The 12,850-nt window shown below is 52.3% G+C and overlaps 5 protein-coding genes across 5 annotated transcripts; 3 read left to right on the top strand and 2 right to left on the bottom strand.

Annotated features, from left to right (window-relative positions):
• Nucleotides 1-955: 955 nt before the first annotated feature.
• Nucleotides 956-4,102, bottom strand: IWZ02DRAFT_200537 (DNA repair and recombination protein RAD26). Its single transcript, XM_066762566.1, has one exon. The coding sequence runs from the start codon at nt 4,055-4,057 to the stop codon at nt 1,190-1,192; it is 2,868 nt and encodes a 955-aa protein (XP_066624364.1). The 5' UTR covers nt 4,058-4,102; the 3' UTR covers nt 956-1,189.
• Nucleotides 4,103-4,154: 52 nt separating this feature from the next.
• On the top strand, nt 4,155-5,345 carry IWZ02DRAFT_200534 (uncharacterized protein). The gene is made up of 2 exons (XM_066762565.1): nt 4,155-4,883; nt 4,938-5,345. The coding sequence occupies exons 1-2, from the start codon at nt 4,263-4,265 to the stop codon at nt 5,130-5,132; spliced, it is 816 nt and encodes a 271-aa protein (XP_066624363.1). The 5' UTR covers nt 4,155-4,262; the 3' UTR covers nt 5,133-5,345.
• Nucleotides 5,346-5,941: 596 nt separating this feature from the next.
• Nucleotides 5,942-8,102, top strand: IWZ02DRAFT_468439 (glycoside hydrolase superfamily; the record flags this gene model as incomplete). Its single annotated transcript, XM_066768632.1, has 4 exons — nt 5,942-6,044; nt 6,226-6,570; nt 6,798-7,954; nt 8,016-8,102. The coding sequence occupies 4 exons, from the start codon at nt 5,942-5,944 to the stop codon at nt 8,100-8,102; spliced, it is 1,692 nt and encodes a 563-aa protein (XP_066624362.1).
• Nucleotides 8,103-9,211: 1,109 nt separating this feature from the next.
• On the bottom strand, nt 9,212-11,324 carry IWZ02DRAFT_200502 (multidrug transporter). Its single transcript, XM_066762564.1, has 2 exons — nt 10,805-11,324; nt 9,212-10,749 (listed from the first exon to the last, which is right to left on the bottom strand). The coding sequence occupies exons 1-2, from the start codon at nt 10,966-10,968 to the stop codon at nt 9,366-9,368; spliced, it is 1,548 nt and encodes a 515-aa protein (XP_066624361.1). The 5' UTR covers nt 10,969-11,324; the 3' UTR covers nt 9,212-9,365.
• A 56-nt stretch (nt 11,325-11,380) lies between these two features.
• IWZ02DRAFT_200362 (uncharacterized protein) lies at nt 11,381-12,836 on the top strand. Its single transcript, XM_066762563.1, has 2 exons — nt 11,381-11,677; nt 11,736-12,836. The coding sequence occupies exons 1-2, from the start codon at nt 11,569-11,571 to the stop codon at nt 12,752-12,754; spliced, it is 1,128 nt and encodes a 375-aa protein (XP_066624360.1). The 5' UTR covers nt 11,381-11,568; the 3' UTR covers nt 12,755-12,836.
• Nucleotides 12,837-12,850: the final 14 nt, after the last annotated feature.

The raw sequence follows: 12,850 nt of genomic DNA, 5'->3' as shown, positions 1-12,850 counted from the left end.
GTGCGCGTCGTCTGCTACATGAACATTTTCCCTCAATTCTGACCTCGCAATCGCGTGCCCCCTTCATTTGTGTCCCTCCTTCAACCCCATTTGAGTTCGCATCTCGACTTCGTTTGCGATGTTTTGATTCGGTCGTCTAGAAGCGCGGCTAAATTAAAAAAAAAAAAAAAAAAAAAAAACTAACCGTTCGCGCAAAACTATGCCACCTCTGTCGCGATCGCATCCGCCCGCAATTTGAGGCACACATGTGGGGGTCAACAACGGCTCCATTCGATACACACACACACACACACACACACACACACACACGCACGCACAGTGGCAACACGGCGGCTTTCCCCACGCGACCATGGCATCATACTAACTCTCTACAGGACAAAGAAGATATAAATATCAAGCTCGCGTATTGCATTGAGCATTGCGGTGGTGGCGGCGGCGGCGGCGGCGGCGGCGGCGGCAAAGACTCCAAGCGCTCGTCAACCCGAGTATATATGCGCCACGCGAGCGACCTATATCGAGACTGTGCTATTTGGCTGTTGTGCTGTGATGCCATATGGTTTAAGTAAAAAGCGCGCGACGGGGGTAGCCGTTGCGGAAGAAGAAGAAGAAGAAGAAGAAGAGATGCGGGGTTGGATGAATGGAGTTGGAATGGGAGGAGTGCAGCGATGACGCAGGTGGTGTGTTGGGGATGGCAGGGATGGCAGGGATGGGGATGTTGCATGTTGCATGTTGCGTAGGTGGTGCTTGCTTGTAAGGAGGTACTTACTGCACTCTTTGATGGACAGTGCAACGGTGAAAAGGTGCAGGCTTGACATGGTGATGAAACGAGAAGAAAAGGATGAGACGGGAGGAAAAGATACTCTTGGGCCGGACTTCAGCGTTGCTGTAGTAAGTTATAACTTTTTTTTCCTTTGTTCAACTCGCAGTTAGGCAACTTAATAAGCAGTTTAGCTTCTAGCTTTTTAACCCTAGTCTCTAATGTCAAATCTATATATATATGAGAGGCTACACCTTAGGAAAGCTGCTTTATTAGACGGGCTAGATAAGAGGGCTGAAATCAACATAGCCTCCCTTTGTTCTCCGGTATTGTTCAGCTTCTTCCTTTCTATTGAGAAATGATGACGCTGAACTCCGGCCGAAGGGTAGAGGGAAGTTACAGCATGCGAAGCATTCGCTTAGCTGAACATACTCAAGACGTCGTTTTGGAAAAGACAAACTTGACCCTCGAGTCCTGCTCTTTCAGCACCTGCAGCAAAGGCTCATCATCAATCATGGCCTCCAAGTCAACGGCATCTTCCGCAACGGCCTCGGCTGCGTCTTCATCGCTGTCCTCGTCATCACCCAGCCGCACAATGGCCCGCTTCGGCGCCGCCCGCTTCAGCAACGACGCGTCGATGTGCGCGTACTGCATCAAAGCCATCATGTCGCCGCCTTTGAACTTCTTCTTGCCCTTGATGTCCTTTTCCTGTGCCGCCATATCGACCTGGCTGGCTTTGAGCAGGGCAGGGAGGTCGGGAAAGTCTCCCTCGTCGTCTGTATCGTCAACGCCATTGCTCTGGAGTACTGGCTCTTTGGTGTCATTTGAGGGTACCAAGCCGCCATCATTGCCTCTGCCTTCACATGGACACGCAATGAGCTCGTGCGTCTGGCATCTTCCACTCTCGTCGAGAGTGAAGAGGTCGCGGAGATCGTCTTTAGTGAAGCTGGATCCAGCGCTCTTGTTGTCGATGACACTGTCGGCCAGGCTCTGCTTGCTCAACTGCCGCTGATAAATTTTCTCGTCGAGGGCACCCATCGTCAGGAGGCGGTATATCTTACACGGCCGCTTTTGTCCGTCGCGATGTATGCGAGCCATAGCCTGCAATTCATGCGCCGGGTTCCAGTCGATGTCGTACAGAATGAGACGAGACGCTCCGACTAGATTGATTCCAACGCCACCCGCCTTGGTGGAAAGAAGAAAAGCAAACGTGGATGAGGCGCTGGAATTGTTGAATTTGTTGATCATGTCCTGCCGCTTGTTCGCCGCGACGGAACCGTCAATTCGAAGGTACGGGTACGAGAGAGACGTGAGGAGGTTCCCTATCCTGTCCAACGTAGTCGTGAAGTGTGACACCACGACAACCTTTTCCTCCGTGGTGGAGTGGATTTGATGTAGCAGACTGTCGAGCACATACCACTTGGCGCTTATTCCCGGGTTCTTGAGGAGCTTCGCCGGAACAGCATCTAAGGCAGCTTTGATGAGACTGGTCTTAGACTCTGGCTCAGGAGTGTCGTTTGGCGATGTGATGGATTTTGGATTGCTCAGAAGCATTGGGATGTTGCAAACTTGCTTTAGAATATTGATGAGCTGAAAAGCGTTCTCACCGCCGCTTCCTAGAGCGCCCTTGAATACTGGCGACGCGAGAATTTGACGGTAGATTTCGGCTTGCACGTTCGTGGGTTGGCATAGTAGGATGTGTTCCGTCTTCGGAGGCAAGTATCTGGAAAGCACGTCGGCCCTGCGCCGAAGCATAAATGCTTCCACTAACCTGTCCAGCTCTTGTTGTCGCGCCGTTCCCTTCTCCTTGTCTTTTGCAGTTGCCTCAGGCTGTGAAGCTTTCACAATCGGATTCTCGAACTCTCTCTTGAAGGTTGAGAGCTTGCCGAGGCAACCCGGGTTCACTAAATCGGCAACGGCATGAAATTCCAGAAGGTTGTTCGAGAAGGGTGTGCCCGAAAGTGAGACAATCCTGTCGCAATTGAGAGCACGGATGGCAGCCGAGGATTTGTTCTTCGCTGTCTTGAGCCTGTGACTCTCATCAATCACGATGAGATCGATTTGACAGTCTTTGCTGATCTCGTCGTAGGACTTTTGAAGTTTCTCGAATCCGATGATCATAACTTGGTAGCATCTCCCTCTGGTAAAGTCTCTGAGGCGTATCTTTGGATCATCGGCAACGAACACGCCGATTCTTTCTCTTCCCAACCATTTGCGAAATTCTTTGCGCCAATTCTGAACTGTGCCGGCCGGCGCGACAACCAACGTCTTTTTCACAACAGGCGGCTCCTCGTGGACTGGATTTTGTTTCATGAGCGTCCATATCAGGGCGATTGACTGCAAAGTCTTGCCGAGTCCCATTTCATCGGCAAGAATCGCACCTTGTCCGTTGTACGGTCCCATGCCCATGACACATTCGTAGAGGAATGAGACACCTTCCCGCTGATGATCTCGGAGGTGCTTGGACAAAATCGGATCAACGACAACATCGACCACCTGCTTTCCTTTGGGAACGGACGAGGGCCTTTTCATGACCAAAGCATCAGGGCCTTTTGGATCGTGTCGCGGCTGAGGCACGGCTGTGTTGGACATTATTGGCATTGCGCTCTTGTCCAACAAAGGATTTTTGAATTTTCCATTGGTAGCATGACTGCTCTTTGCCGCTGCCACGTTGACAACTTCAACCTGCTTGGCTTCCACCTTTTCTTGTTTGTTGCGAGCCTTTGAGCTGAGGAGAGGTTTCTTCTCGGATTCTTTTTCCTTGGACTCTGGAGCTCTGATTACCGGGGCAGGTGTGTGATTCAAGAACGGCTTGCCAGCAAGGTAGTCCTTCTTCGCAATGATGGAGTCGACTTCAACTTCCTTGCCTCCGACCGACACTGTCGAGCCGGGCAGCAGTGGTATGCTGCAGTTTGTTTTGCCCATCTCGCGACCGCCTATATCCTGGAGGTATGCATAGCCATTTCTAACAGAGAGAACGCCGTCTCCATCCCAAGTCTTGTTCTTTTTGGTCGTAAACTTTCTCCAGAGCACCATGTAGTATGCCTCGTTGCCATCATCGTTCGAGGTTGTAGTTGGCTCATTTGCCGCAGGATTCACAATCGACAGAAGGGGCTTTCGGAAGGTACCAGAGGTCTGCGAAGACCTTGGTTGTGCGTAGACCGGGCTATTGCCGTCTTCGGAGACGCGTCGCTTCTTCGAAGGCGGACCAGTTGGTTCTGAGGGTCGGGAAGGTTCAGATGGATTCGTGGAAGGCTTTCGTGAGAGTAAAGGAGATTTAAAGGGCTTGTTGTTGAGCATGTTCACAACAAGAGGCTGAGTTGCGTGGCGATGGTTGTCAGAAACGCGTCGGGTGTTGGTGTGGACGCGTTCCCGACGGATTGGGCAAAGCGTCTTCCCACGTCATCACCTGTCCGCAAAAACCACTTCCGACAGCTTCATCCCGTCACACTCCTTACAATCATTCTGGTATCCTCTGTGACTGCAAGCCACAGTCATTGCTGCGATGGGATCAGATGCACAACATGGCCACGTTTTTGACGCGTCGGAAAACCGTGAACGACAACGCAATGAAATCGCCCTGCTCGAGAGCATGTACCCCGAAGAGTTTCTCATGATCAAAGACGCACAGTCGCTTGAAGAAGAGATTGAGTTTGAGATTAAAGTCGATGCATCTCACACGCTCTCATTTATCATGCCTGCATCTTACCCTGAGTCTTCCCATCCGCAGGTTTTTCTCTCTTTTGGCGAGGACATCGAGAATGATGAGAGGAGGCATTTCCGAGCCATTCTAAGAGATATCATCCAGAAGCAAGAGCTTGGAATTGAGTGCGTGGACCTCATAATCGGAGACTTGAGGCTCGTGTTGGAAGATGTCAAGGTTGCGTGCGATCATGCTCTCAAATCTGCCTCGAAGCATTCCAACGAGGGTCCAAACGTACATGAACCGGAAGGTCTGAGAGTAGTGTTGTGGATGCATCATCTTCTTGCTACGAGCAAACGACGAGCCATTATGCAAATGTCGAGAGAATCTTGCCTGGCCGGTTACTCGCGGCCAGGATATCCAGGCTCTGTCTACGTCGAGGGCGAAGCAGACAATGTGAGATCCTTCGTCGATGAACTAAAAGTAGGTTTATAGTTGATTTCGCCATTGACCTCGTGGAATGCTGACTGTTATTAGACCATGCGCTGGCAAGCCATACAGGAAAGAGCTTCGGAAAGTTGTCCTATGTCAGCTCTGACTCTGATTTCTGCTGGAATGAAAGGCATTCAGGAGGTCCAGGGCCTTGGTGAGATGGCCGAGGGGCTCAAATCTCATGGCGAAAAGGGTTCAGAAGTCGCGAGCTTCTACCTTGAAAGCATGAAGATCAAGTAGAATCCCGACTGCAGAGTATCAGAGTCAAGTCCAAGACTTCTGAGAAAAGCTCGAATGCTCTTAGTCCACAAGGATTCTCTCGAGATTTGTACTTTCGGTGTTGAGGGGCATGCCGTGACTTTAACGCCAAGCACCAGAATTGTATTCGATTCAGTATGCCGGCACTTTCTTGTCCATCCTCGAGTGGGTTGTCGGTCTTTTTCACGATTTGCCCGGAATTCCCGCGTGACCGGAAGCCATTAGTCATGTCCGACCAAGAGTACCTACATGTACCTACGATACCAGTCGAAAGAACACACCACTGACGTCAGTCACTACAAATCGGCGCTTCCTTCATGTTCCCGTCCGCCGCCTTTCCGACCCCATATTTGCGCGGGCTTTACAGGCTGTCGAAAAGTGCCAAACACCAAGCGTAAACGGTTATTTCATCTTCTCTCTCGAGCGCAATGTGTGAAGTTCCTGGCACGCCAAGCGTGAGAAACAGGACGTGTTGCCCGAACCATTCGAGCTATCCAACCCCTTTTGGAAGTTGTCCGACCGCGTGCCCACAAGTCCGCGCCGGTTCTAGATTGTGGAGTTGAAAAGATGGCTGACCAAAAAACGGCTCCACACCCCTCATCCCCGCGACCTGGGGTACCTGACGCTGACGGCCGTAAATCGACGGGGCTCATCACGAGATCACCTCCGCGGTGGACTTGTCGGTGTATCTTTGGAACGAAGACTCCAAGACTATAAGATCGACTCCAGCGCATGCGACTTCTGCAGGCAGGCCGCGGCAACGGAAACTCCCTCAGCTTCTGCTCGTCAAGATGAAGTCGCCCTCTGGCTTCTGTACGGCGCTTGTCGCCTGTTGCGTCATCGGAACTGCTGTAGGACAGAATTTCACAGCATCGATTACCCTTTCTCTGGAAGGTCAGTCACTGTCTTGGAGAGCTTATACAGCACAAGCAGAGGTTTCTCAGCACCAACGTCGACCAATCATTTCCCTTGTCTCCTGTATACTGAAGAGACGGGCTCCGAGAATTCGCTCGCCGAGCAGGGATTCAATCGGGGATATCCGAAGTAGCTAACTTTGTTTTTGCGAGCAAAAAAGACTACTGGAACGAATACGTCGGCCCGATCGAGCAAGCATCTGTCAACACGACTGTCGAGGCGACTCCGGTCCCGACAAACTCGCTCATCCCGCCTCCCGGTCTTTACTACCCGCCGTTCCCAACTGGTCACGAGGCCCCTCTCCAGACGAAGAACGAAAGTTGGTCCTTTCCAAAAGATTTCAAGTTCGGTGTCTCGAGCGCTGCGTACCAGGTCGAAGGCGCGGCGAAAGATGAAGGCAAGGGCCCGTCCATATGGGATGTCCTTTCCCATCGCGTGCCCGGCTACATCACGACAAATGATACTGGTGACGTTGCAAACAACCAATACTATTTGTACAAGCAAGGTGAGAGGTCTAAAATCGAGTCTCTTTGCAAACAGTCGCGGCGCAGCGATATAATCGACGAGTCGTTGGAGGACGCACTTCGGGAAAAAGGTGGAATTCTGCCACCGTGAGGAGTAGAGATGGAGCACTTGACCATTATTTTCACCACGAATCTGGATTTGGGTGCCACGGCTTTTGACTCGAAGTCTTCGATCTTTATCCTTCCGAGCAAATCTGACATTCCCCAGACATAGCACGAATCGCCGCCATGGGAATCAAGGTCTACTCCTTTTCCATTGCTTGGGCACGCATCTTTCCCTTTGGCTCTGGCCAAGTGAACGAGCAAGGCCTCGCCCACTACCAAGATGTGATCGACACATGTTTGGAGTACGGCATTCAGCCTGCGATTACACTCTTTCACTGGGATCTGCCTCTGGCACTGCAAAACTCGTACGGGGGCCTGCTGTCGTCCAAGTTCATCGACGATTTTGTCGAATATGCGCGCATCATCTTCACGCGATTTGGCGACAAGGTCGATCACTTCGCCACTTTCAACGAGCCCACTGTCATCTGTGGCTTCTACCCGCTACCGGAAGGCTACTTCAAAGCCACAAGCATCCCCGCGGAGCAGCAGCCCTACTACTGCGGCCAAAACCTCCTCATCGCCCACAGCAAGGCATACCACCTCGCCAAGTCGCTGAACCTGACAGCACAGATCACGATAAAGTTAAACGGGGGCTACAAATTGCCCCTCACCAACTCCAGCGCCGACCTAGAAGCAGTGCAGCGCGCATGGGACTGGAACGAAGGGCTCTGGGCCAAGCCCATCTTTCTCGACGGCGACTATCCCGCCTCGGTCAAGGAATACGTGTCGACGTTCCTGCCGGAGCTGACGAGCGAGCAAAAGGCCGCGCTCAACGGCACCGCCGACCTCTTCGCCCACGACGCATACACCTCGCACTTCTACTCGGCGCCCGACTCGGGTATTGCTGACTGCGTTGCCAACGTGTCGCACCCGCTCTTCCCCACATGCGTCAACGAGACGTGGGCATATACGGCGGCGAGCGGCGGATGGGCTCTAGGACCCGCAGCCGACCCGCTCGCGCCCTGGCTGCACAAGGCGACCGAGTGGGTTCCGGCATTCATGCGATACATCCAAGAAACGTGGAAGCCGCGGGGCGGCATCTTGATCACGGAGTTTGGCTTCGCGGAGCCGTTTGAGGCGCAGAAGACGCTGCTGCAGGATATCCTGATGGATCAGCAGCGCTCGGCGTACTTTAAGGGTTTCATGGAGGGCGTTTTGATGGCGATTGCGGAGGGTACTAATGTGGTGGGCACCCTGGCGTGGAGTCTGATTGATAATCTGGAGTGGACGAGTGGGAATAGTGTCAAGTTTGGCCTGCAGGTGAGTTACTTTCCTATCCTGTTCGGAGAGGAGAGGAGTTTGCTAATTTGTCGATATGCAGTATGTCAACTACACGACACAAGAGCGTTATTACAAGGCCAGTTTCTTCCACTTCGCCGATGTGTACAAGAAGTATGTGGAGCAGTGAGCCTCCATCTTGAGAATATAGGTTTTGTTGGCCGGCGAGGCGAAAATATATACATGAATACCCTTTGCTGTTGCATATCGAATTGCTCGAATGCTCGCTTGCCGTTATGTTGTGTAGAAGCCCCGTGTGTGTTTTGCTGCTTGGTGAACATGTGTCCAATGGCGGCCGCCTGGCTCAGTAGTAAGGAATCTAATTCTTCTAACAGCCAAGACAGAAAGAAGCGCGATCATCAGGGAGAGTCCACGTCATTAGTGAAGCGCGCACAGGATGCCTTCATGATCCATATGAAGTTCAGCCCAGCCATGTGATTCGACCCCGACGTAGACCCCAGTCGAGATGCTCTAACTCCATCCAGATGGCACCTTCAAGCCCCCCTCTCACCCCCGAAAAACGAGCTCCACATATCCTCAAATATCCTCACACTTCTTGAGATTATCCCTCGCACTCTCCATCATCACTCTCTTCCACTCCTCATGATCCTCCGCGGGCAGCGGCGGCCGTCCACTATGCCGAGTGGCAAGCTTCTCATACTTGCGCTGCCACTTTTTACACATGACCGGCGTCCACTCGCCAGCCTGCCTGGCGCGCATCTCGGCGTCGAGCTTGTACTTGCGCAGCCACGTCTGCCAGCTCTCGGTGCGCCGGTGGTCGTCGAGCTCCAGCGACATCATCTCTTCGGACGTGGCTTTGATGGCTGAGAGCGGCACGTCGCGCTTGGCTTTGATGGAGAAGATGATGTGGAGCTCGGTGAAGTGGGCGGGTGTGTTGCCGTGGTTTTTGTGCCAGTGGGCGATGGTTTTGTCGGCGGTCATGAGGGTGGTCGTGTTTGTCTTGTCTGGGGTTGAGGCGTCGACCGTGGGAGGGGACTTCGTTGTGTCCCGCGAAAAAGGCCTGCCGGGCTGTTGAATAGAGGTGAAGAGCTGAGCGTGATGAGCTGCGTACCTTTCGACGGGCATGGCGGTGGTCGCGTTGGTGTTGGCTTGGGTCGAGTTGACCTCGGGAGAAGGCGCCAGTCTTGACACCCGGAGGGGACTTCAGAGGTATGACGTTGTAGTCGAAGAGATGGGTATTTTGAGTTGTGTACCTTGCGTGGCGTGGTAGATGTTGTTGCAATGTTGTGCAAGTGGGTGGAGGAGGAAGCGTAGACAGACCGTTTTATATACGTCGTCGGAGGGTAATGCGACTGGAGCGCGACCAAAATTCGAACTCGTCCCAATATTTTTGACACTCGATTCTGTTTATTCCCCCAGCCCCCAGTCGTCCTCAAGCAACATCAAAGCCCGGCTGACGTCCCGAAGTCGCGGCCAGCCGACTTTTTGACCTTATCGGTGGCCCAAAAACCACAAAGGCAACTGGCACAAAACTGACACCGCACCCAATTCCAGCCAGTACCGCGCTTCCGCCAACAAAACCCAGCCCACTCTCCGTATACAGCGCAGTCGATGCCAGCGGAAGACAAGCACCAACGATGTTCTCTCCGGCCGCAACCCCCGCAATCGCCGAAGCCGCGTAAGTTGGGTAGGCGTCCTCAACGTAATGCGAAGCGGCAGTCATAACGGTCTGAATGCCAACACCGACAAGTGCGATGCCAATGGTCGGCGCGATCCACGGCTGTGGGTGCGATTCGGAAGTCGTAAAAGCGTAGAGGAAGAGACCACCAGCAAGACCTAGGAAGGATGCGGGAATGGCGAGATACAGACGAGCCTCGGGCTTGTGTGCGTCTGGACTGATCTTGTCCCCGCTTTGGGCGTAGAGGCGGTCTTGGAGCGGAGAAATGAGCAATCCAATGATGATACCAATGACGAGAGCAGCTTGGACAAGACCGGTGCTTGGAGCAGAAAAGTTGTACAGCGTGCGGTAAACCAAAGGAATGCTTTGCGTGAAAATGAGAGCGTTCCCAAAACAAAAGGATGACCATAGCGTGGCACATAGAATCAGGGGCTCGGTGGTGAGCATACGAAGAGGGCGGACAATGGCAGTCTTGAACAATCCCATAGGGCTGACATGACTGGGAGAGCGGCTAGAGACACCTCTTCGCCCGTCTCGAGCGCGCTCTAAAATCTCGCCGCGAGTCTCAGGGAGTAAAAAGAATACAAAAGGAAAGACCGAGACATAAAGAATTATCTGGATATAGAAAACCCAGCGCCAGTCGAGTGTCGTTATGATGGCCCCTCCGATTACGGGTCCGATGGTGGTGCCGGCCAAGAGACTGCAGATGTACAAGTTAATAGGCAGGCTCCTTGTGATGGCATCGCTCCAAAGGTCGCCGCAGATGCCACTGGTGATATTTTCCAGGATACCAGCGCATCCACCCGTGATTACGCGAGTAGCAATGAGAGTCCCGAAGTTCTGGGCCCGCGCTTGAGGAATGATGAACACCACAAAAAGCAGGTAAATCAGCAGATAGGCTTTCCGAACGCCAAAGGTCTCCATCAGAGGCAGGACAGCTAATGGCACAATTCCGGCGGCCAGTGTCCATGAGAAAACAGGCCAAAAGGAACTGGGAAATTGTTCATCGCTTAGGCCGAATTGAAGATTGATCTCGTCCGCAGCCGCGGTCATGGCAGTCCCGTTGATACCGACTATGAACGTAATGAAGCAAGAGAGGACGGTTACGCGCCATTTTTTCAAATGTGGCCAATTGTAGCTTTTAAGAAATGAGCGACTCGAGCTGAGTTCCAACGACGTGGAAATCAACATACGGATTTCTGGGATCATCATCCCATCTGACAGAGGCGTGCTTCTCGGAATCGCTTGAAGCAGAGTCGTATTTTCCAGCTTCACTTCCTCTAGGAGTGTCGTTTTTGGCGTGATTTTGCTCCGAATCTGGATCTGGAAGAGGATTGCAGAGTGGTTCCAGTATCATGATGGATCGTCTCAAAGCTTGTCCCTGGCAGGACGAATGCTCCTCAAATGACCGACAGACGACCCCAGAGCGACGGAAAAAATTGTGGCGGAGAGCTGACCGGGTTCTTGAGGGTCCTACTGCCCTGGCCACTTGGCGGTGTCAAGCCAAGAGAGATCTCCATCGGCCACGGACTCTGGCTCCGGCGGACGACTGGTTTGGTGAAGCAATTTCGATGGTGTTTGTTCCGACTCTTGAGACGTAATGTTTTCAAAGTGCCATCAGCCTGCTTGATGGTTGTGATGCCAATGACAGGCAATGGGCGGGGTAAAGTTTCCATGTCGAAGACGGCGATTGACGTGACATCATGATGGTCATGGTACATGTGTAGTGATTGCGTAAAAGAAACAACCAAATGCAGTGCAACCAGAACAGCTCGCGGAAGATCTGATCTACACCAGGCACAAAGATGAGTCAGCCGGCTCCAGGTCGGCGTTTCCGAACGACACTCTCAGTCCTCCCTGGGCTGGCCGGCACCCACCTCACAACCTCCCCAATACCCGACCCGAACCCCACCGCTTGCGTTGGATATGCCCAAAGTCTTTGACTCAGCCTGTGCAAATGTCACTCGCTGACCTCCCCTTGGAAATAGTCCGCTACATTATCGAAGAGATTGTGATAGAACCGGACAAAGGCCTCTACAATGCCCTCCGTTGTAGACTGATTTCCCGTAATGTCAAGGCCTTGGGACTGTTTGCTCGCGAAAGAACCTAACGAATTCCTCGTAGAAACTTTCGATCAGGAAGTGTTAGACACCATCCGCTCCCTCGAGATTCTGCATCCGCGCAATGCATCTTACGGTCTCTGGGAGCAAGTATCCTTGCGCTTTGTCTCTCGCTTCCTGTGCCACCTGATTGAAACGGAAGATCAAAAACATCGGTACACGTTCGCATCATCCCTGAAAATGTTCTTGGACGAATGGCTTCCTTCAGAGGGCAACTCAAGAGGCCTCCGCTTTGAACTCGCCTTTCAACTATGCAACATCGTCTATCAGCAAACGGGCGAGACTTTTCAACAAATCTGCGACGTCTACTTCCCCTTTTATCAGCTTTCCAAAGACCGCAGTAGAGATATCAAGTCGCATCTCGCCATTGCCGCCATCTATTTGAACAAGGAGCAATACGTCAAAGATCATCGCCTCGTCCTGCTCCAACCAAACATGAAAAGCGAATTCTTCGGGACACCTCTCCATGCGGCTTGCGCGGTTGGCGACCTGTCGCTGGCCAGGCTACTGCTTCAAAATGGAGCCAACCCAAACAAGCAGAGTCTGAGTGCCTGGTACCCTGTCGAAATTGCAGTCTTGAACAACCACGTCGACGTCGTGCGCGAATTGCTCCAGATAGAGCACTACTATCTTCCGTTTACGAACCGCATGGAGTTCTATGAAAGGATGGAAATGCCAAGACTTTGCCTGTTCCTACTCGGCTTGGGGAAACGCCATGTACCCAGCAGCAAGGTCATTCATTATCCTGAAACCTACCAAAGATGGTTCAATCATTTGAGAGCGACTTACAACGCAGCTGACATGCGAGAATCTTTAATTCTCCTCAGGATCCACTTCATGTTGTTCATGGACGAGATACGGAAGGAGTTGACACGTAGTGACGGAAAGCCCGACGATTACACACCTTCATGGGATTTGGGCCACAAGAAGTACGGTCTACTAGAAGTGGCGCATGATGAAGAACTCGCGTATGAGATTCTCGATGACGCTCATCTTTATTTCGCTGAGTTCGAAATCCATTGACATTTATCACCCTTGAGCGAATACTCGTCTTCGCAGGTGGAATAGTGTCACTCTCATGATCGGAGTGGTGAAGATATCTGTAAAGAGTGGTCTAAA

The sequence above is a fragment of the Phyllosticta citriasiana genome (genome assembly GCF_038021145.1).
Source record: "Phyllosticta citriasiana strain CBS 120426 chromosome Unknown IWZ02scaffold_4, whole genome shotgun sequence".
In the NCBI taxonomy this organism is placed as follows: Eukaryota; Fungi; Ascomycota; class Dothideomycetes; order Botryosphaeriales; family Phyllostictaceae; genus Phyllosticta; species Phyllosticta citriasiana.
The sequence above is the reverse complement of the archived record's forward strand: the minus strand, read 5'-3'. Positions and strand labels throughout refer to the sequence as shown.